The 23,668-nt window shown below is 45.2% G+C and overlaps 1 protein-coding gene across 1 annotated transcript in view; it reads right to left on the bottom strand.

The window, feature by feature from the left end:
- The window catches only part of LOC141106786 (uncharacterized), a 157,842-nt gene that overhangs the window by 56,378 nt on the left and 77,796 nt on the right, over positions 1–23,668 (bottom strand). Inside the window, exons 27-32 of the mRNA XM_073597714.1 lie at positions 8,757–8,854; positions 8,464–8,673; positions 8,171–8,374; positions 7,886–8,092; positions 7,621–7,762; positions 4,593–6,439 (exon numbers count right to left, since the gene is read on the bottom strand). Coding sequence (XP_073453815.1) covers positions 4,593–6,439; positions 7,621–7,762; positions 7,886–8,092; positions 8,171–8,374; positions 8,464–8,673; positions 8,757–8,854 — 2,708 coding nt within the window. The remainder of the gene's footprint in view (positions 1–4,592; positions 6,440–7,620; positions 7,763–7,885; positions 8,093–8,170; positions 8,375–8,463; positions 8,674–8,756; positions 8,855–23,668) is intronic.

Consider the following 23,668-nt stretch of genomic DNA (forward strand, 5'->3'; position numbering starts at 1 on the left):
AATGAATATTCCTTTCGTTAGTATTAAGTTGGGATATAAATTCCTCAAGTTGTTCCGCTGTGCCCTCCCAAACCATGAGTATATCATCGATGTACCTTGACCACAAAGTACAGTGGTCAAGGTACATCGAGGATTTATAAACCTCCTCCTCCTCCCAGAGGCCGAGGTGGAGACACGCGTATGAAGGGGCCCAGGGGGCACCCATACTAGTGCCTCTCACCTGTTGGTAAAATCTCCCAAGAAATTGAAAAAAATTGTTACTTAACATGAATTGTAGTATATCAATAATGAACTCATTATGGGCTCCCAGTAGGGGGAAATGGATGTCCAAAAAGGTTTTTGTCGCTTGGATACCCCAGTGATGGGGGATCGATGTATATAATCTTTCGACATCTATTCCCACCAAAAGGGCATTTGGTGACAAGGAGAAATGAGATAGTATAGAGAGTATGTCTCTGCTATCACGGACGAAAGATCGTAATTTTGTTACCATATCTTTGATCATAGAGTCCACAAATTTGCCAGTTCTCTCAAGGGGACCATTGATAGCTGAAACAATTGGCCTTCCAGGAGGGTTTGTGAGTGATTTATGTAACTTCGGGATTATGTAGAAGGTTGGGATAGTGATGTCATCAGCTCGGAGATAAAGGTATTCCTTTTTAGTAAGTAGATCGGCTTCCATAGCTAGTTTTAACTTGGTGTTAAGAATGTCTATCAGGGCTGGGAATGGGGTATTAGTTAGTTTTCTATAAGTAGATGTATCATTTAATAATCTGAAAGCTTCATCCTCATAGAGTTTTTCACTAAGTAGGACCACATTACCACCCTTATCACTTCTTTTTATCACCAAGTTTGGGGCCTCCTGTAATTCTTTTAGTGCTTTTCTCTCAGAGCTGGTTAGGTTACTTGATCCCAACCATTCCCAGTTGATCCTACCGAGATCAAGTTTAACCTGATCTAGGAATAGTTGAAGCCATTTGTGCTTGGATAAGGCTGGCATTTTTGTGCTTGATATGCACGTCTTTTTCCTTTTGCTGAATGTCTTTCATGTGAGTGGTCTGGATGGTGACATCTAGTGGATAGAAATAGGAATTGCATCCCTCAATATCTATTTAAGCCCTTCACCATTGACCCCTCCTCGCTCTGAGGAAACCAGCGTCCATTGGCTGGTGAAACGCGTCAGCCGTGTGACGTCAGCACGTCACCGGGAGCCGCGCGCTATTCGACCTGGCAACTCGATCTGGCAATTCGACCTGTATTATTCGATCCGGCCTATTCCTGCACAACTCAACAGCTGATGCTTGTCTCTTCCACTAACATCTCTCTATACTGAAACACCCGCCTTACGGCGGCTTCACCAACGAGCAAACGGTTCCTTCATCTTGGCATCTATTTGCTTATCACAGCGGCATCGATCCATGTAGAGACCTAGGAACTGAGGACTGAGGACTTACTGCAAACCTGGCGAAGGAGTTACTGAGGCTGGTGAGATCCTTCCATTTCATTCAGCGTCTTTATAAAACGTATGTCAGTATTGTTTGCACCTCCTACACTTGTCTCCATGGACATATACTCTGCTTTTTGAACTGCACAATTTATCTCTACCTGCTGGAACCGAGACATGATCTGATTTGCCATCTAACAGCTGCTATACATACAATGTTTGTGCAATATTTGGACATCGTTAATTCCTCATGAGATCGATTTACCTATGTTGAACCACAATATACTTTATTTATAGCCAGACCGTCCATCCACCCACATCTCTGCTATTGATATATGATCCGCCCCTACTATACAGGACTTTGCAATATTATTTTTTTGCCAATTGCTACATATAATTGATACTTAAATAGGGCAGTATTATTAAATTTTCATTATATTCTTTAGCTCACTATACCCTACATGTTGTGTATGAGTGGATGTGAAGCCGCGGCTCCCATATGTTTTTAATTACCCCTTGTGACAACGTTGTCCTATTTTAATTGGCTTGTGGTAACCGTCAGTCCAAACTGCTGTTTTCTTCACTTTCTTTTGTATTTAAATTTGGTATATTATTAGGTAATAAATAAAGCTGGTTTGTATCAACATCAGTGTTTCTTGCTGACCCTCTTTAAGAGAACTCTCTCTCTTTTGTTTTTTGCTATATGATATATAGGGCATCGTGAACTGCATGCAGACTTTTGCCTGCATGATTGTCTGATACTTACCCGTTAAAACGACTACTCATAAAATTAATTCATTGGTTGATCCAGGCAACAATCCTTTTTCTTCAACTTTCTAAAATAGCCTCTACCACTTGGATTGTTTTTATAGGCTAGCCTTTCGAATTTCGGTGTATATCCGTACAAAGGGAACCAAATATTGGGGAATCTCCAGTGGAGTGATATCCAAACCGGCTTGGGCTCTACTCCATTAAGCCCACATTTGGCAATTTTTCTTTTCAGGTTTTCGCCTGAATGATATTTTCCTTTTTTGATCCTACCAACATCAATTTTAAATAAGGTACCGTATATACTCGAGTATAAGCCGAGTTTTTCAGCACATTTTTTTGTGCTGAAAATGCCCCCCTCGGCTTATACTCGAGTTAAGCGCTTTTCTGCAGCAGAGAATGACATTTTCCGAACTGACTTTGGGGCCCGGTATCTCGGGGCCACTTGGTGCTAGGAACCCCAAATTTGGTGTGCAAACCCAGTGGAACTAGCACTACAACATATCCAGCTGGGGTTGCTAGCACCAAGTGGCCCCAAGATACGGGGCCACAAAGTCGGTTCGGAAAATGTCATTCTCTGCTGCAGAAAAGTGCTTGACATTTTCCAAACCGACTTTGGGGCCCCGTATCTTGGGGCCACTTAGTGCTAGGAACCCCAGCTTTAGATATGTAGTGCTAGTTCCACTGGGTTTGCACATCAAAATTTGGGGTTCCTAGCATCAGGTGGCCCCGAGATACGGGGCCCCAAATCTGGTCAACTGTGTCCATCTGCAGCAATGTCATTTTGGGACCCTTTGGGTCCAGAGACCCCAAATTTTGGCTGCAGCTAGGGGGCATCTAGGAACCCTTAACTACCGAGTTTGAAGTTCGGGGGACCTATGGCTGCAAATGGGCACAGTGAGGCTGCAAATGGGCATTGTTGACCCTCTTTTCCACTTAAAGTAGCTGCGCATTTCTCACCCTAGGCTTATACTCGAGGCAATACGTTTTCACAGTTTTTTGTGGTAAAATTAGGTGCCTCGTCTTATATTCAGGTCGGCTTATACTCCAGTATATACAGTAACTTATTACCATCCTACTATCATTCTTTATCTCTTCTCCTTAGTGTAAATTGGGTTTAATTGTAGAGTAATATAGATATACAATATGCTATGGACAATGGGCATATGTCCTGGTATATCTTTTTATATACCCTGTTTCCCTGAAAATAAGACCTAGCGTGATTGTCGGTGATGGCTGCAATATAAGCCCTACCCCCCAAATAAGCCCTAGTTAAAGTCCTCGTAGGTCTTCTTTTCAGGGTAGGGCTTATTATATATATATATACACACACACACACATTCTACATATACATATATGTCTCCCTTATAGGATTTATTCATTCTATATTTACATCGCCCCCCTGTGGTCACCATGTTCCCTGCATTGAGGTATCTGCTATCTCCTGAAGAATCTCAATCTCCCGAAGAAGCTCAATCTCCGAAGAAGCTCACTCTCCTGAAGAAGCTAAAGCTCCTGAAGAAGCTCACTCTGCTGAAGAAGCTCAATCTCCTGAAGAAGCTCACACTCCTGAAGAAGCTCGACCTCCTGAAGAAGCTCAAACTCCTGAAGAAGCTCACTCTACTAAAGAAGCTCAATCTCCTGAAGAAGCTCACTTTCCTGAAGAAGCTCACTCTCCTGAAGAAGCCCCTACTCCTGAAGAAGCTCAATCTCTTGAAGAAGCTCACTCTCCTAAAGAAGCTCACTCGAAGCAAAACATGTAGAGCGGTAGTGTCTGTATATGTATATGAAATTAACTTGATATGCAACATTGTTTTTTATGCTAATGTTTTTATTGTTGTTAATAAAACATATTTTTTACATTTAAAAAATACTATCCTTTTTTATGACAAATCCTGCAGTTTTCCTTTTTTTCATGTATTCTTCATAATAATTGGGATGTGGTGACTACTCTGATCTCGCAGCCCTAATCCTCTTCATTAAATAGGAAAACAATGATGAGGACTCAGTTATGTATCAGTTAGACTACTCGCATATTCAGTTAAGACACCCACATCCAGAGATAATGGGACACCCGGGGGGATTAGGTAAAGACTTTAGGTAGAGCATGAAAAGTTGGGACTTTAGGTTCCTGGACAATAAGAAAGGTCCAGGTTTGTTTATCAACCAGGTTCCTAGAGTGAGCTTTAGCAATAATATTTCTATATTCATTGCAATAGAATTAAATAACTGTTCGAGAAATTGGTCTATACCATTCTCGATTTTGAAGAATATGTAAACATGTGTTTATAACTAATACGATCCATTACTACAAGGTTTCCACCCTTGTCGGCTGGTTTAATCATAAGTTCAGTATTTTTTTTTTCCGCACTCAGGACAGGAATACGGCTTCTCCCCCCGTGTGCGATCTCTGATGTACGGTAAGATGGGACTTCACTGAAAAACATTTCCTGCACTCAGGACAGGAATACGGCTTCTCACCCGTGTGCGATCTCTGATGTACGGTAAGACGGGACTTCACTGAAAAACATTTCCCGCACTCAGGACAGGAATACGGCTTCTCCCCTGTGTGAGATCTCTGATGTCTGGATAGACTGGACTTCTGTGAAAAACATTTTCCGCATTCAGGACAGGAATGTGGCTTTTCCCCCGTGTGCAATCTGTGATGTCTGGAAAGATGGGACTTATGTGAAAAACATTTCCCGCACCCAGGACAGGAATACGGCTTCTCCCCCGTGTGAGATCTCTGATGTGTGGTAAGATTGAACTTCATTGAAAAACATTTCCCACACTCAGGACAGGAATACGGCTTTTTCCCCGTGTGAAATCTCTGATGATGGGAAAAATGGATTTTCTGTGGAAAACATTTCTCGCACGCAGGACAGGAATACGGCTTCTCACCCGTGTGCAATCTCTGATGTACGGTAAGACGGGACTTTACTGAAAAACATTTCCCGCACTCAGGACAGGAATACGGCTTCTCCCCCATGAGAGATCTCTGATGTCTGGATAGACTGGACTTCTGTGAAAAACATTTCCCGCACTCAGGACAGGAATGCGGCTTTTCCCCCGCGTGCAATCTCTGATGTCTGGAAAGATGGGACTTATGTGAAAAACATTTCCCGCACTCAGGACAGGAATACGGCTTCTCCCCCGTGTGAGATCTCTGATGTGTGGTAAGATTGAACTTCATTGAAAAACATTTCCCACAATCAGGACAGGAATACGGCTTTTTCCCCGTGTGAAATCTCTGATGATGGGAAAAATGGATTTTCTGTGGAAAACATTTCTCGCACGCAGGACAGGAATACGGCTTCTCACCCGTGTGCAATCTCTGATGTACAGTAAGACGGGACTTTACTGAAAAACATTTCCCGCACTCAGGACAGGAATACGGCTTCTCCCCCATGTGAGATCTCTGATGTCTGGATAGACTGGACTTCTGTGAAAAACATTTCCCGCACTCAGGACAGGAATGCGGCTTTTCCCCCGCGTGCAATCTCTGATGTCTGGAAAGATGGGACTTATGTGAAAAACATTTCCCGCACTCAGGACAGGAATACGGCTTCTCCCCCGTGTGAGATCTCTGATGTGTGGTAAGATTGAACTTCATTGAAAAACATTTCCCGCACTCAGGACAGGAATACGGCTTTTCCCCCGTGTGAAATCTCTGATGATGGGAAAGATGGGTTTTCTGTGGAAAACATTTCTCGCACTCAGGACAGGAATACGACTTTTTCCCCGTGTGCAATTTCTGATGATTAGAAAGATAGGACGTCTCTGAAAAACATTTCCCACACTCAGGACAGGAATATGGCTTCTCACGTATGTGAGTTCTTTTATGTACATTAAGTTTGGATTTATTATAGAAACGCTTCCCGCACTCAGTACAGGGAAACCTCTTATCTGTTGGAAGGACGACACCGTCCCTCACAGTTTGAGGTTCCTCAGGATAAGAGGAATACGATGGTCCGGCACCGTCCCTCACAGTCTGAGGTTCCTCAGGATAAGAGGAATACGATGGTCCGGCACCGTCCCTCACAGTCTGAGGTTCCTCAGGATAAGAGGAATACGATGGTCCATCTACACTGTGTGGTGCCGGATGGACATTTGAGGTAGTCGGGTTTTCTCCTGGACTATACTGTGTGATGTCCTCATCTTCTACTTTACAGTCTGGAGACAAAGTGAGACAATCCTCTGAGGTTTTCCTCATCTCCCGTCCATCTACTAAAATAGAAATACAAAGATTATTACTAGACATGAGCAGATTGGTTCCCCTAAACCAGGACTCCGCCCACATCAAGGAGCTTTGTCTCTGAGGATCTTACAATTCCCCCCTCAAGGTAACTAGTAAATGGGTCCTCTGATCTCCTACCAGTTCATTTCTTTATTCATGGACCTTAGTCAGAGAGTGAGGAAACAACGAGAACTGTCTTTTATAGGAGTGACAGCGATGAGGGGATTATAGGATGAGTGTCCCCACCCCCTCTATCACTCATTGCCATCTTCCCAACACAAGAAGTCCTGCATTTCCTTATTTAGTCCATGATTTAGTCATGAATAACAGCGGGGCTGAGCCCCACCAGAGGTCAGAGAGTGAGGATGGGGGGAGAACAACAAAGATGAAGATTGGACTGATCCTGAAGACCACCATCATTGGGTTATTGACTCCTCCCACATCATCACTTTCTGTTTAAGGTTCCAAAGTTGGGGGATGTTATCACATTATTATGAACATGTAAAAGTCTGTATGTAATGTACAAAATAGAGTATATAGTGCAGTGGTCAGGAGTATGTAATGTACAACATACAGTATACAGTCTGGTGGTCAGGAGTATTTAATATGCAATATATAATTACTGTATAGAGTGTAAGGCTCAGGAGGACTCATAATATTGGTATTCCGTAATCAGTGGTGGATTAAATGTTTACTGGAGACAAGTTGCAGAGGTCCCACACCGCTGCCTCTCATCTCCTGAGACTGCACTCAGTGACTTGGGTCTGAGACTATACAGACATATCCCTCCACCCGGCACAGTCAGCAGATAAAAGAGCAAGTAACCCTGGGAGAATTGTTCTGTCAGAGATCTTGCTAGACCTGGGCATAGGGCAGAAGACCCAAGACACATGCTACTGGTGCCTAGGTTGAGCAATGCCTATGGTGAAAATCAACATTTTGCTGCCAGCTGAACCCCAGAATCTCCATAAATCCAGTCTAGATACATAAATTGTGTCTGCAGCACAGAGAAGGAAGATTATCTGAGAGAAATACAGGAATACAGGATGGGGAACACAGCTCAGGAAAGTGACCAGGGTATTACAGGCTGATATCACCCAGTCCCCGCCCTACTCTGGACCAATCAGTGAGCAGTATGGGTGGAGGAATGGATTTAGTGTTAATGACCCACCTGTGCTGATCTCTGTAGGAGTGTCCTCCTCTATAAATGTCCCCGTTATTCCATCCTCCTCCATAGACTGCTGATCATCCCTCACATACGTCTCTTCTTCTTCTGCTTTAACCTCAAATTCTATATCGATTGGATCTCCACTCTAAACCAAGAAAATGAGAGAGTATGACATCTGTAAAATAAGAGCTTTAATATTGTGACATCACATAAAAGAAAAAAACATCCTCTCCAGAAGTCCATGTTCTAGATGCTCCGATTCACCAACCTTGTAACATTGAGGGATGGTGTGATCTTCCTGTGTGGAATCCCGGGAATACAAAGGATGTGAACATCTCTCTGGTGGGTTCCTGGTATTAGTTGGCTCCATCATATCCTTGTGTCCATCTGAAAAGTCCTCCATCAGTCCATACTCCTCCTCCTCCTCTTTATACTCATCATTAACAACAAAATTATCATCCCTGAGGTCTTCACTCTGAATATATAATAAAACATTCATTGTAACAAACATGTTTGTAGATAACTACCAATACAGTAATTGTCAATCATCTACCTGATGATGGTGAGGGATGGTGTGACCTTTCTGTGTGGAATCCCGGGAATACAGAGGATGGGGACATCTCTCTGGTGGGTTTCTGTAGCTGGATGACTCCACCATGGTGTCCTGGTACAGATCTTTGTTATTGTCCTCCATCACCCCATCCTCCTCTTTTATCTCTTCTTTAACCTCAACTTTAGAATCTCTCAGGTTTCCACTCTTAATATATAATAAAAATGACATCAATGGTAACAATGCAGATAATGTACAGATCCTAATGATACTATCAGTGATTGTTCCTCATCTACCTGATGATGGTGAGGGATGGTGTGACCTTCCTGTGCCGAATCCCAGGAATACAGAGGACGGGGACATCTCTCTGGTGGGTTGCTGGTGTTAAGTGGCTCCATTGTGCCATCCTTGTGTCCTTCAGAAATTTCCTCCATAACCCCATACTCCTCATCCTCCTCTTTATACTCTTCTTTAACAACAGTATTACAATCCCCGGAGTTTCCACTCTAAATATATATATAAATTCATTTATTGTAACAAACAAGCTTGTGTATAAAATGATACTAATCAGTGATTGTTCCTCATCTACCTGATGATGGTGAGGGATGGTGTGACCTTCCTGTGTGGAATCCCGGGAATACAGAGGACGGGGACATCTCTCTGGTGGGTTCCCATTACTGGATCCATCTGTAGGAAACACACACACTGACTGAATACATTGTTTCTATGTGTTTATCAGATGATGGGGGATCTAGGTGGACCCTCCGTACTGCTCTCTCCTTTACAATAAAGTCTCCTCTTACCCGGTGATGTGAGGGGTGGCTGATTGTCCAACATAACGTCCTTCCCAGCACCGCTCACCTCTCCTTTGCGCAGCACGATGATCTCTCTGGTGACTTCTAGAATTCTCTTTTTATTTCTCTATTCTATCAGGGAGGGAGGTGGAGGCAATGTGATGGTCATATGATCTCCAGACTTCACAGGAGGAAAACTCCTACTAGATTTGAACACAAATAGTAAAATCAAATGACATTCCCAGAATCCTCCTCACCTCACTAGTCAGGTCTCTTTTTTATGTAAACCCCACTTCATGCTGAGGTTTCTGATATTACATACAATACATGTTCAACAGGCCTACTTTGGAAGTGAGGAGGCCAGGGGGTCAGCCCACATCCTAAGAGCATCAGAAAAAAAGAGTCGGATAGAGGGATATTAAGAGGAGGTGCTGTGAGGTCAGTGTGATGTCATAGGATTCTCTGACTCTGATTGGAGGAGGAGCTGTGGGGGAGGGGGGGCTGTGTGAGGTTTCTGTAAGCAGAATCATTTCTCCTGGGTGCGTCCCACCTCTCCTAAACTGAAAGGTAAACTGTGTCTTTGGGTTTTGCCAGGACACATCATATTCCTGTGATCTCCGTATACTCCGGAGACTTTACTGATCACATTTTAGGATGAATATCTGAGATCATTATGGGAAAAAAAAATTCCAGAATTACATTTTTCCCTCTTTCTTCTTATTTGAAACTTACAAAATAAAGACATTCATATTCCAATCCCCCCTAAATAAACCGCCTATATCCTGCCACGAAATAAAGGTAGTATAATCCTTTTGTCAGGAGTGTGTTGTTGTCAGGGCTTGCTATTTAACCACTTGCCGCCCGCCCACCGCCAAACGCCCGCCCATCGCCAAATGACAGAGGAGCGGTGCGGCTCTCATTCCGGGTGGACCTCATATGAAGTCGCCCCAGAACGGCCGCTCTCTCGCGCGCAGCGTGGCGATCGCGGACGTGCCATGTTGCTAGCACAGGGCACGACCCCGATCTCTGCAAAGAGCCGATGACGCGGCTCTTTAACTATGTGATTGGCTGTGTTCAATCACAGCCGGTCACATGTAAATGCAGAAGCACCGGTAGAGAGGACTTCAGACCGCTGTCCGCTGAAAACAGGTCACAGGAGTGCAAAACGAATTGCTCTTCTGTGACCCAATGGAGAAGCCCAGCCAAATGAGCTCAGGCTGGACTTCTCCTTTAAATACCACCAAAAGAAAGCTCTATTTGTGTGAAAAAAATGATTAAAAACTCATATGGGTACATTGTTACGTGACCGCGCAATTGTTATTCAAAGTGTGACAGCGCTGAAAGCTGAAAAATGGCCTAGGCAGGAAGGGGGTGAAAGTGCCCGGTACCGGGGTGGTTAAACTGCATTGCTAATTCTCTCCATGCCTTTGCCTGGTCAACATCTCCAGTGTGTCTCTGCTGTGTTCCTGTTATGACTTGGCCTGGCTGACGTCTCTTCTGATTTCTGATCCTGATTTTTGGCTTCTGACAACACTGATTTCTGGTGTCTGAACCCGGCTTGTCTGATTACCCGCTCTGGCTTCCAAACCCTGGCTTCTGTTTTTGATTAGATTCCTGTTCTGTGTTATTTTTTCTATTACAGTAAAGATGTGATTTTAACTGCATTTTCTGCCTTTGCCTGGTTTATGGTTCCTGACAGTTGCGCTCCTGCTCCTCATTCCAGCATCCTGGTTTTGGCTGTGATGTATTCTTTCTGTCTCCCACCTGCAAGGTGATTGATGTGGTCAGTCTCTGGGTGGAGACCAAAGCTGATTTAAGCCAGCCAAGCCTGCAGTCTCATGCTTGTGATATTGCGTTTGTAACATGTGCTCCAAGTTCTCTGTCAGCCCGGTTCTGCTGTTTGGATTCCCTCGTTGAAGACCTCAGTTTGGATATCGACTACTCTTTGAACTATGCCTGCCTTTCGACTATGGATTTAACCCTGACTATTCTGAACCTTGCTTGCCTTGTACCCGTTGTACTGTCGTTGAACCACTCTGCTTGTCTGCCAACCGCAAGTATCTGGTTGCTGTGCTCAGTTTATTCTTGCCTTGGTGTGGTGAACCAGGCACCATAGCAATGTGTGTAAGTCCTGGGGGCAACTAAGTACCGGTAGGCCTGCTTGACTTATGGGAAAGGGGGCTTCTATAGGTGAAGAACACAGAAGTCAGCTATAGTGTCTGGCCATCTGCATTAGGGGTAAGCGAGACATTGTTGATATAGATGTAGAAATTCTATAATAGACTGATGAGGTGAGAAGGTCATTGGTGAAGAAGGTGACACCTCTCCAAAATTAAGGAAATGTTTCAGCCCTGTAAGTGGGGGAAGGTTCTGACCCTGAAGGAGTTCATCTACATTTCCACATTATATATCTGGGGGGCACATGTCTTTCTATAAGTGGGTTCTTTATTTAAGTGCTTCGGCTCTGCATTTCAGTGATTGCACAAAGTGAAAAAACACAGAAAACTACTTCGAAAAACACCAAACAGACTGCAGGTGACCTTGTTTCCCCATTCAGCTCTCCTTCCTCTCTGTAAGATGTGCTTTCTACCAATCCTTCTGATAGTTGTGTCCTCTCTTCTTAACCTCTCTTTCCCTCACCCCTCTTCTCCACCTCACAGCCTGTATATATCACCCTCACTTCTGCCCTCTCCCTATTACTGTACTCACCAACTCCAACTAATTTTAAATCCACATGCTAATAAAACCTTCAGGAAGCCGAGGCATGTCCCTTCATATAAATCGCAATCCCATATTACCTCCCTCAGCCTTCTGCTTCTCCTAACCTCTGGAGATTAAACCCCAAACCCTGAGCCTCCATTGTTTAACTGTACCCAAATCTCTCAGCACACAATTTAGTTTCTATTCCTCTTCTTCCCAAAACCAGCCTCCTCTTCTCTTGCACCATTTGGAATGCCTGCTTTGTCTTTAACAAACTCACTTCTGTCCATGACCTTTTTATCACTGACTACTTGCTGTTACTGAAACCTGGCTTTATGAATCCGACATTGCTTCTCCTGCTTCCCTCTCCCATGATGGCCTTCCCTGAACCCCTTCTAGCCCCACATAGCATCTTTCAGGTACTTCACCCACCTCCCTCTCTGTCAGTCTCCTCATTTGAGGAGCATTGTATTTATCAATTTTTTCCATTTTATTTTAGAAGTGCTTCAACCTTCCTTGGTGACTTCTCTGCCTGGCTACCCTACTTTCTCTCTTCTGAAATCCCCACAATCATTCTCGGTGACTTCAACATCCCTGTTAATACTAACACTCCTGCTACTTCTTAACTTCTCAGTCTAACCTCCTCTTTTGACCTGAAGCAATGAATACACGCTTCTACTCACTCTGATGGCAAAACCCTCAACCTAGTATTCTTCTACCTATGCACACCATGCAACCTCTCCAACTATCCTTTTCCTCTCTCTGATCACTAACTTATTAGTTTCACTCTCTCCCAGTCTTCCACTTCTTCTCCCGCCAACCGCCTAACAGTTACCCATAGGAACCTTTGCCACCTAACCCACCTTAACACTTCTCTACTCTGCTACTGACCCTGATCATCTCTATGACAAAATCTCACCTCTGTCCTGCCCCAATCTAGCCACTTCTGTCTACAATAGATCCCTTTCCTCCGCTCTGGACACACTGGCCCCACTCACTACACACAGAATCAGGACCTGACTGTCAGGTGTGCCAGGAGATTCCAACCGTTACTCCAGTTTCCTGCCCGGATGTCTTGTTATCCCAGTGTCAGGTGGAGGGACGGTTGAGATCCTGCAGCCAGAATCAAGTGACCACAATAGAAGGTGCAAACAGACTAACCAGGAACCACCAGCAAATAACTCATGGTTAGTAGTGGCCAAAGACAGGAACCAGGTAGATGAAAGAGCAATCCTAAAGGATCCAACTCAGTGGACCAAGGCAGAAATACATGGAGGTCAACCAGAAGGCAGCGTCGGGAACAGGCAGGGTCGGCAACAGGGACCAGCATTAATTCAAAGGGTAATCCATGAAGTGGAGCCAGGAACAAGCAAAAGTCAGCAACCAGAAACACAATAACATACACAAACAAGCAGGAACTGGAATCTATACTAGGGCAAAGACAGAAAGGGGAAGTGAAGATTTATAGGTCACTAAATCAGGTGACTGCCTACAGCTGGACACTGGGTGGAACCAGGGTCCTGATCAAAGAGCAGGGCATCACAGGGGCTCTACACAGATGAAAGTTCCCCAGTGGCTCAGGCAGGAGGACACCCTCCACAGAACATCAGGTCCCTGGATAAAATCCCAGACATGGCGTGACAGTACCCCCACACAAAGATGCCTCCCGACTTATTTGGGTTTGGATGGGTGCCTATTGTGGAACGACTTGACCAGCCGTGGAGTAGGAACATCACGAGCAGGCACCCAAGTGCTTTCTGCAATGGAGTAGACCTTCTTGGTGAACAACCATACCAGCTGATTGAGAAGACAGTGTGGTGCAGGTTTTCTGCGACATTCTGCATACCCCTTGTATCTGTGTACAGACTGAAGCAGAACCTTTCTTATGTTTCTCCGGTGCTTTGTTAATCTTGACACCATGTTGGCTGCCGCAGGTACCTCTACCAGGGAAGACTGGAAGGGAAGAACCCTGGGTTGATACCCAAAGGCAGCTTGGAAGGGTGAACATCTTAAAGAAGCGTGCCATTGCAAATTGTGCACTAATTCCACTAGAGGTAACATCTCACTCCAATTGTCATGTTCAGCATTAATATAAGCCCTTAGGTAGATCTCCAAATCTTGATTGACCCTTTCCGTCTGGCCATTAGATTGGGGGCGGTATCCCGAAGCCAGAATGAGGATATGAATTGAGGGCCTCTGTCGCTAACAATATCCACAGGAATGCCGTGTAAACAGATGACATTTTCAATAAAGGATAGAGCTAAGCTAGGAGCAGAAGGTAGTGTGGGCATAGGAATGAAGTACGATAACTTTCAGAATCGGTCCACTACAACCCAAATGACGGTATTCCCACTGAAGGTGGGTAAGTCCACAATAAAATCCATGCTAATATGAGTCCAGGGAGCACGACGAACAGGTAACGGTTGTAGTAGACCTTGTTGAACATATTGATGTATCTTGATGGCCGCACAAAAAGAACAAGCTCTAACAAAGGCCATCACATCCCTCTTTAGGGTAGGCCACCAAACCAGGGATTTCAAGCGTAAGGTTTGATTGATACCAGGATATCCGGATACCTTCTGCCCAGGGGCCCATTGCAAAACTTCTTTCCGGAATTCTTGGGGAACAAACAAGGTATTGGGCGGAACAGAAAGATTAGAAGGTGCTCGAGATTGTGTAGCCAACAAGTTCCTTTGTAGGGTCTTTAGGGTAGGCCACCAAACCAGGGATTTCAAGTGTAAGAAGGTTTGATTGATACCAGGGTGTCCGGATACCTTCTCCCCAGGGGCCCATTGCAAAACTTCTTTCCGTAATTCTTGGGGAACAAACAAGGTATTGGGTGGAAAAGAAAGATTAGAAGGTGCTCGAGATTGTGTAGCCAACAAGTTCCTTTGTAGGGTCGTATTCAGTTCAGCAATGATTCGCTCGGGCAGTAGGGAACCGTCCACAGAACACCCGGACATGGTGTGACACCAACCCCTACAAACTTGTCAAACCGCTGACACCGGTCTCAAAAAACATAGCCGTACTCTTCAGTGCCTGTAGTGTAGAGACTAAAGCCGCGTACACACGAGCGGAATGTCCGGCAGAAAAAGCCAGACGGAAGCTTTTCATCGTCTATTCTGATCGTGTGTAGGCCTCATCGGACTTTCTTTTTCGAAAATTCTGAAGGACCTAGAAATGGAACATGTTCTAAATATTTCCGACGGACCCAATTCCTATCGGGAAAACCAATCGTCTGTATACTGTTCCGACGGACCAAGAACGACGCATGCTCTGAAGCAAGTACGAGACGGAAGTTATTGGCTACTGGCTACTGAACTTCCTTTTTCTAGTCCCGTCGTACGTGTTGTACGTCACCGCGTTCTGGATGGTCGGACTTTGGGTTGATCGTGTGTAGGCAAGACCGCTTGAATAGAATTCCGTCAGAGTTCCGTCTGAGAAACCTTCGGAGTTTATTCCGACGGCAAATCCGGTCTGGTGTATGCGGCATAGGTCTTAGAAAGAATTCAACCAACATAAATCTGCCCTCCAAAAATTAAATTCCTGCCTTAGCACTGCCAAGCCGACCTATTTTATTGCTCTCATTACCAACTTATCATCCAGTCCCTGTCAACTCTACTCTAACTTCAACTCTCTACTTCATCTTCCCCTGCCTCCACCCACTAACTCACTCATTGCCCAGGAGATTGCCAATCCCTTCAAAAATAAGATTGATACAATTTGTGATGAAATCTCTGCTGTACAGGTACCTGCACCACTTGTCACTCCATGTCCACAGGTACAATCAACACTTCCCTTTTTCAACCCTGCTACTATAGACAAAGTTGCTAAACATTTTTCTAATGCCCACCTAACCACCTGCCCTCTGGACCCTGTTCCCTCACCAATAGTTTGGTAACCCTCTGGCTCTATCCCACACTCTCTAACTCACATCTTCAATCTCTTCCTCTCTTTTGGCATCTTCCCTGTGACAAACTCAACTGGGACAGGGGCTTTTGGAGGGACTATGTGCTAGCCTTCTACCCATTGATTTTGACCCATGGAGGATAACGGGGATTTTGTCTGCTGCTACCGGTCAGATTATGGAGGAGAGCCGGGTCCTTAAACCCTTTGACTGGCCTGGGGTATCTACAGAGATTATGCGACCAGGAAGTCCCCAGAACAGTGGTGCATCCAAGGGAACATTGGGTCAGACAGATCGTGCAGATGCACCTTTACCAGCCAGGGATTTGGAACTCTTCTTGGACATATTTCTTATATTCCCCCCGGCTGGTCCTCGAGAGCTGCATAATGCAGCATTTGCCCATTTTGCCCCGTCTACTACCAACTTTATATTATTAACTTTTTATACTATTTCCACCGAAGATGTGCCACTTGGTAGATCTGAGCTGGATCTGGGGTGGGACATTTAGAAACAAGCGGTGTAATGTACTTAATGTATCCAGGGCTGTGGAAATGTTTTTGGGCATCCTGGTGGGCATGCCCTGGATAATCAAGACTTATTGTGGACATGTTTTCCAGCACATAGACAAGGGAGGTAGGGTGGGGAATTCCTGTGACTACTAGCCATACTTATAATACTTGTCTAGGTGCCTAGCTGTTAATAAGATTATTGTTTAAAGGTTGCATTGTCATGTTTTTACTGGTTGTACGTATTATCGATGCTAATATCCCCAAGACGGGAATGTCCTCCTGAGTGTAAAAAAATGTGTCTGGGTTTCAATAAACAGTTATTCCTTTGGTCTTAGCTCAAGGTCTTGTCTGTGTACGATTTGGGGCAAAGGGCTGGTATTAGCTACCGGTCTGTTGGAAGGGTTTGTAGGGCAGGAGGCACTGTTTGGCAGAGGCACCCATTTTAGGCTGTCAGGCGGTCTGGTCTATAACCAACTGAGCGACCGTCTCACTAAGAATAAGCTTCTAGATCCCCTTTCGCTCCTTTTCGCATTTTTGCTCTCAATGATCCACAGAAATTGCTCTCCTAAAAGTCACAATTGATCTACTAACGGCCAAAACCAATGGACACTATTCTATACTCCTACTCAAGGACCTCTCTGCTGCCTTTGAAATAATGGACCACTCCTACTACCTAAAAAAGTCCAATTCTTTGGTCTTTGTGACTGTACTCTTCATTGGTTCTCATCCCACCTAACCTTCAGAGTCACTTACAATTCCACTTCCTCCTTTCCTCTTCCTTTCTCTGTCTGATTCACCCAAGGTTCTGCTCTTGGACCTCTCCTATTCTCATCTACGCCTCCTCCCTAGATCAGCTTATAGCCTCCAAGGCTTCCAATACCATTTCTACACTGATGACACCCAAATCTATCTCTCTATCCCTCAACTTACTCAGTCTCTTCGTGCATCACTAATTTACTAACAGACATATCAGCCTGGATGTCACACCACTTCCTCAAACTCGGCCTGTCCAAAACCGAGCTCATAATATTTCCTTTCCCTTGTGTCTCTTCCCCTAACTTCTCTGTCAAGAACGATGGCACAACCATACAACCCGTCCCCCCATGCCAGGCCGCTAGGTGTAATCCTGGACTCTGAACTCTCCTTTTAACCCCATATCCACTCACTGTCCAAAGCATTCCTCCCCAAGCCCTCAACCGTCGCAACTTCTCCAAAATACCCTCTTCCTAACCAATGACACCACAAAGCTGCTAATCCACTCCCTGGTCACCTCTGGCCTCGAGTACTGCATTGGATTACCTTAACATAGGCTCCTCTCCCTTCAGTACATCATGAATGCTGCTATCAGATTTGTCCATCTTACCTGACATCACTTCCTGTCTGTACCTGACATCACTTCCTGTCTTCCATAGAGACTTCCTGTCTGGGTTCAATGTCTGCTACTTCCCTCTGCCAATCCCTCCACTGGCTTCCATTCAGTGTCCTCCACCCCTCGCTGCCAATCCCTCCACTGGCTTCCATTCAGTGTCCTCCACCCCTCTCTGCCAATCCCTCCACTGGTCTCCATTCAGTGTCCTCCACCCCTCTCTGCCAATCCCTCCACTGGCTTCCATTCAGTGTCCCCCACCCCTCTCTGCCAATCCCTCCACTGGATTCCATTCAGTGTTCTCCACCCCTCTCTGCCAATCCCTCCACTGGTCTCCATTCAGTGTCCTCCACCCCTCTCTGCCAATCCGTCCACTGGCTTCCATTCAGTGTCCTCCACCTCTCTCTGCCAATCCCTCCACTGGATTCTATTCAGTGTCCTCCACCCCTCTCTGCCAATCCCTCCACTGGTCTCCATTCAGTGTCCTCCACCCCTCTCTGCCAATCCGTCCACTGGCTTCCATTCAGTGTCCTCCACCCCTCTCTGCCAATCCCTCCACTGGCTTCCATTCAATGTCCTCCACCCCCCTTTGCCAATCCCTCCACTGGCTTCCATTCAATGTCCTCCACCCCTCTCTGCCAATCCCTCTACTGGCTTCCATTTAGTGTCCTCCACCCCTCGCTGTCAATCCCTCCACTGACCTCCATTCAGTGTCCTCCACCCCTCGCTGCCAATCCCTCCACTGGCTTCTATTCAGTCTCCTCCACCCCTCTCTGCCAATCCCTCCACTGGCTTCCATTCAATGTCCTCCACCCCTCTCTGCCAATCCCTCCACTGGCTTCCATTCAGTGCCCTCCACCCCTCTCTGCCAATCCCTTCACTGGCTTCCATTCAGTGCCCTCCACCCCTCTCTGCCAATCCCTCCACTGGCTTCCATTCAGTGTCCTTCACCCCTCTCTGCCAATCCCTCCACTGGATTCCATTCAGTGTCCTCCACCCCTCTCTGCCAATCCCTCCACCGGCTTCCACTCACCCAACTAATTAAATTAAAAATACTAACAACAACTTACAAAGTCATCCACCACTTGGCCCCCAGCTACAACACTAACCTAGTCTAAAAATACCAATCTAATCGTTCTCTTCGTTCCTCCTAAGACCTCCTGTTATCTAGCTCCCGTGTCACCTCCTCCCATACTCATCTCCTGAGCTTCATACTCATCTCCAGAGCCCCTCCCATCCTCTGGAAATCCTTATCCCAATTTGTCTGTCTCCCACTCTGTCCACATGTGGACGATCCCTGAAAAGCCTTCTCTTCAGAGAAGCTTATCCTGCTCCCACCTAACAACTGGACTTCTATTTTCTCCATCAGCCCATCCCCCATAGTTATTATCTTTTGTATTTTTTGATCTTCCCTTTTAGATTGTAAGCTCTAAGGGGCAGCGCCCTCCGATTCCTCCTGTATTATATTGTATTCTAACTGTACTGTCTGCCCTCACGTTGTATATCATCATCTGCTGGACATAAAAGACGTCACAGTGACTATGGAGGAAGAGGACGGACATGACGGGGGGGTTACTGGGTGTAAATAGAAAATAATATCTTATTACCTCGTCTGCTGCCAATTTCAGCAACACCTCTACCTCGTATCATAAGGCGTGTCCTGTCTGTACCTGACATCACTTCCTGTCTGTACCTGACATCACTTCCTGTCTGTACCTGACATCACTTCCTGTTTTCCATAGAGACTTCCTGTCTGGGTACAAGTGAGAAGATCACCACCTTGTGGAGCTCAGAGGAACTGCAGCCCCGAGAAACGTCTCGTAGTGTGAACACGGCCTTGTGCTGTGTGTGAATGTACTGTATATCCTCATAGATGTGTAGTGCTCCCCCCGCAGGAGCCACTGATGATAACTGGTTGTTTCCCAAACAGTACAGAGGCCCCCCAGTCACCCGAACAACTGTCCATTCACTCCGGCTCCAATAAACAGTCTAGGGGTTTGTCAGGAATTGCTTGTAGAACTCGGGGTTTGGGATAGTCCAAAACTGCTAGCAACATTAACCACTTGTCTACCAGGCAATTTTACCCCCTTCCTACACAGGCCAATTTTCAGCTTTCAGAGCTGTCACACTTTGAATGACAATTGATCACGTAACACTGTACTCATAAGACATTTTTGTTATTTTTTTTACACAAATAGAGCTTTCTTTTGGTAGTATTTAATCCCCACTGGGGGGGGGTTTATTTTTTGCTAATTGTAGAAAAAAAAGATTGTAAATTTAAAAAAAAAAAAACAATTTTTCACAGTTTGTTATAAAATTTGGCAACCAGGTAATTTTTCTCCTTCACTGATGGACACAGATAGGTGGCACTGATAGGCGACACTGCTGGGCATTGGTAGGTGGCACTGATAGACTGCACTGATAGGAGACACTGGTGGGCACTGATAGGTGGCACTGATTGTCAGCTGCACTGATGGGCACTAATAGGTGACAGTGATGGGCACTTACAGGTGACTCTGATGGGCACTGTTCATGGCACGGATAGGCGGCACTGATAGGCAGCACTGATAGGTGACACTAATGAGGAGGCACTGATTGGCATCACAGATGAGCCCCTGTGGCAGCACTGGTGAGCACTGTTGAGACTGCACTGATAATTAGTACCCTGTTTATCAGTGCCAAGGTCCCTGTCAGTCCCATCTCATCAGTGCTCATCAATGCAGCCTCATCAGTACCCATCAGTGCAGCCTCATCAGTATCCATCAGTGCAATCTCATCAGTGCTCATCAATGCAGCCTCATCAGTGCTCACCAATGCAGCCTCATCAGTACTCATCAGTGCAGCCTCATCAGTACCCATCAGTGCTCATCAATGCAGCCTCATCAGTACCCATCAGTGCTCATCAATGCAGCCTCATCAGTACCCATCAGTGCAGCCTCATCAGTATCCATCAGTGCAATCTCATCAGTGCTCATCAATGCAGCCTCATCAGTGCTCACCAATGCAGCCTCATCAGTGCAGCCTCATCAGTACCCATCAGTGCTCATCAATGCAGCCTCATCAGTACTCATCAGTGCAGCCTCATCAGTACCCATCAGTGCTCATCAATGCAGCCTCATCAGTACCCATCAGTGCTCATCAATGCAGCCTCATCAGTACCCATCAGTGCAGCCTCATCAGTATCCATTAGTGCAATCTCATCAGTGCTCATCAATGCAGCCTCATCAGTGCTCACCAATGCAGCCTCATCAGTACTCATCAGTGCAGCCTCATCAGTACCCATCAGTGCTCATCAATGCAGCCTCATCAGTACCCATCAGTGCTCATCAATGCAGCCTCATCAGTACCCATCAGTGCAGCCTCATCAGTATCCATCAGTGCAATCTCATCAGTGCTCATCAATGCAGCCTCATCAGTGCTCACCAATGCAGCCTCATCAGTGCAGCCTCATCAGTACCCATCAGTGCTCATCAATGCAGCCTCATCAGTACCCATCAGTGCTCATCAATGCCGCCTCATCAGTACCCATCAGTGCTCATCAATGCCGCCTCATCAGCACAGCACGTAACAAGCACGTAAAATACCACTTTTTGCCACTCGATAGCGCTAATCCTTAATGTAATTAACACCATCTAGTGGCCATAGTCTTTTAAAATCAATGGTTGGTTTAATTAACGTATGTCCTTCAATGTCTGCTGTGCTCATAAGTTCATGAGAATGATACTTCAGTTATTTGTAGGAGACCATGACTGACATAGTAAACAAAGGGGTCTATTTACAAAAAATGAGATGGATGAATGGGGCAACTGTTTGTCGAGCTGTGATAAATTCTGTCTGTAATTAAATAAATACAGTGATTTCCTATGTTTGTCAGCTCCATCTAGTGGCCATAATGAGGAATTTTTCCTGAAATACCTCCACCAGGAAAAATAGAGCAATACCCCATTATGACCACTGGATGGAGCCAATGATCATAGGAAATCATTGTATGAAATAAAATACAACCAGTGAATGAGTGTCATATTTGTTTAACTATTTTTTTTTTTTAAACAGACCTGTAAATGTTTGTGAAATCTTCCACCACAAAATGTACTCAGCCAATGAGGTAATGACTCCATTTTTATTTTAAAAGGCCTAGAGGACCGAAAAACGTCCTGAAAGATGACCTAGAGGACCGCCTTTTAAGTGGTGGGGTTAACGTGTTTCGTCCTGAAAGCCGACTTGAGAAAACAGGCCTCTTGCAAGAGTTTACACCACAAAATGTACTCAGCCAATGAGAGGTAATGACTCTGAAATAAAACATGACCAACATTCATCACGGCTCAGTGAATGCGTGTCACATTTATTTAACTATTTTTTCTAAAAGAAGACTTGTAAGTGTTTGTGAAATCTTCCACCACAAAATGTACTCAGCCAATGAGAGGTAATGACTCTATTTTTATTTTAAAAGGCCTAGAGGACCGCCTTTTAAGTGGCGGGGTTAACGTGTTTCGTCCTAAAAGCCGACTTGAGAAAACAGACCTCTTGCAAGAGTTTACACCACAAAATGTACTCAGCCAATTAGAGGTAAGGACTCCATTTTTATTTTTCTCCTGCTATCAATGGCCAACACGGTACAACACTTCATCCATGTCTTTGGTGATCTCTGATCTCCTTATCAACTGTTTCTTACATGATGAAGATCAGCCATGGAGTATATCTGAGGTGTATATCAGGGTGTGCTTCTTCCCCACATGTCCAGCAACATTCATATACAAGACATTTCCCGCACACAAGGCACTAATACACCTCGAGGGTTGTGTGGGACCCCTGATGTACAGGAAGACAGGACTTCAGTGAGGAGCAATTCCCTCACTCAGGACAGGAATAGGGCTTCTCCCTTGTGTGCACTTTCTGATGTCTGTAAAGATGTGACTTCCTTGAAAAACATTTCCCGCACTCAGGACAGGAATGCGGCTTTTCCCCTGTGTGAGATTTCTGATGTCTGACAAGTTCTGATTTTTGTACAAAACATTTCCCGCACTCAGTACAGGGAAATGGCTTTTCCCCTGCGTGCGATCTCTGATGACTGTAAAGATTGGACTTCTGTGAAAAACATTTCCTGCACTCAGGACAGGAATACGGCTTCTCACCTGTGTGCGATATCTGATGTCTGTAAAGATGTGACTTCCTTGAAAAACATTTTCCGCACTCAGAACAAGAATATGGCTTTTCTCCCGTGTGAGAACTTTGATGTCTGACCAGCTGTGATCTTTGTACAAAACATTTCCCGCACTCGGAACAGGAATGCGGCTTCTCACCTGTGTGCAATTTCTGATGTCTGTAAAGATCTGAAATTCTTGAAAAACATTTCCCGCACTCAGGACAGGAATACGGCTTATCGTCTGCATGCACTCTCTGATGTCTGTAAAGACCGGACTTGTCAGGAAAACTTTTCCCGCACTCAGGACAGGAATATGGCTTCTCACCTGTATGAGACCTCTCATGTATGACAAGTTCTGATTTTTGTACATACAATTTTCCGCACTCAGAACAGGAATATGGCTTATCACCCGTGTGATCTTTCTGATGTCTGTAAAGATGTGAAAGCCTTGAATAACATTTTCCGCATTCAGAACAGGGATATGGCTTCTCACCTGTGTGAGATCTTTTATGTTCATAAAAACTGGATTTAAATCTGAAACACTTCCCGCACTCAGGGCAGGAATATGGTTTCTCACCTGTGTGAGATCTTTTATGTTCATAAAGACTGAATTGCAATCTAAAACACTTCCCACACTCAGTACAGGAAAATCTCTTATCTGTTGGAAGGACGGCACCATCCCTCACAGTCTGAGGTTCCTCAGGATAAGAGGAATACGATGGTCCGGCACCGTCCCTCACAGTCTGAGGTTCCTCAGGATAAGAGGAATACGATGGTCCGGCACCGTCCCTCACAGTCTGAGGTTCCTCAGGATAAGAGGAATACGATGGTCCATCTACACTGTGTGGTGCCGGATGGACATTTGAGGTAGTCGGGTTTTCTCCTGGACTATACTGTGTGATGTCCTCATCTTCTACTTTACAGTCTGGAGACAAAGTGAGACAATCCTCTGAGGTTTTCCTCATCTCCCGTCCATCTACTAAAATAGAAATACAAAGATTATTACTATACATGAGCTGATTGGTTCCCCTAATCCAGGACTCCGCCCACATCAGGCAGCTTTGTCTCTGAGGATCTTACAA

Source organism: Aquarana catesbeiana, linkage group LG08, assembly GCF_042186555.1.
Source record: "Aquarana catesbeiana isolate 2022-GZ linkage group LG08, ASM4218655v1, whole genome shotgun sequence".
In the NCBI taxonomy this organism is placed as follows: domain Eukaryota; kingdom Metazoa; phylum Chordata; class Amphibia; order Anura; family Ranidae; genus Aquarana; species Aquarana catesbeiana.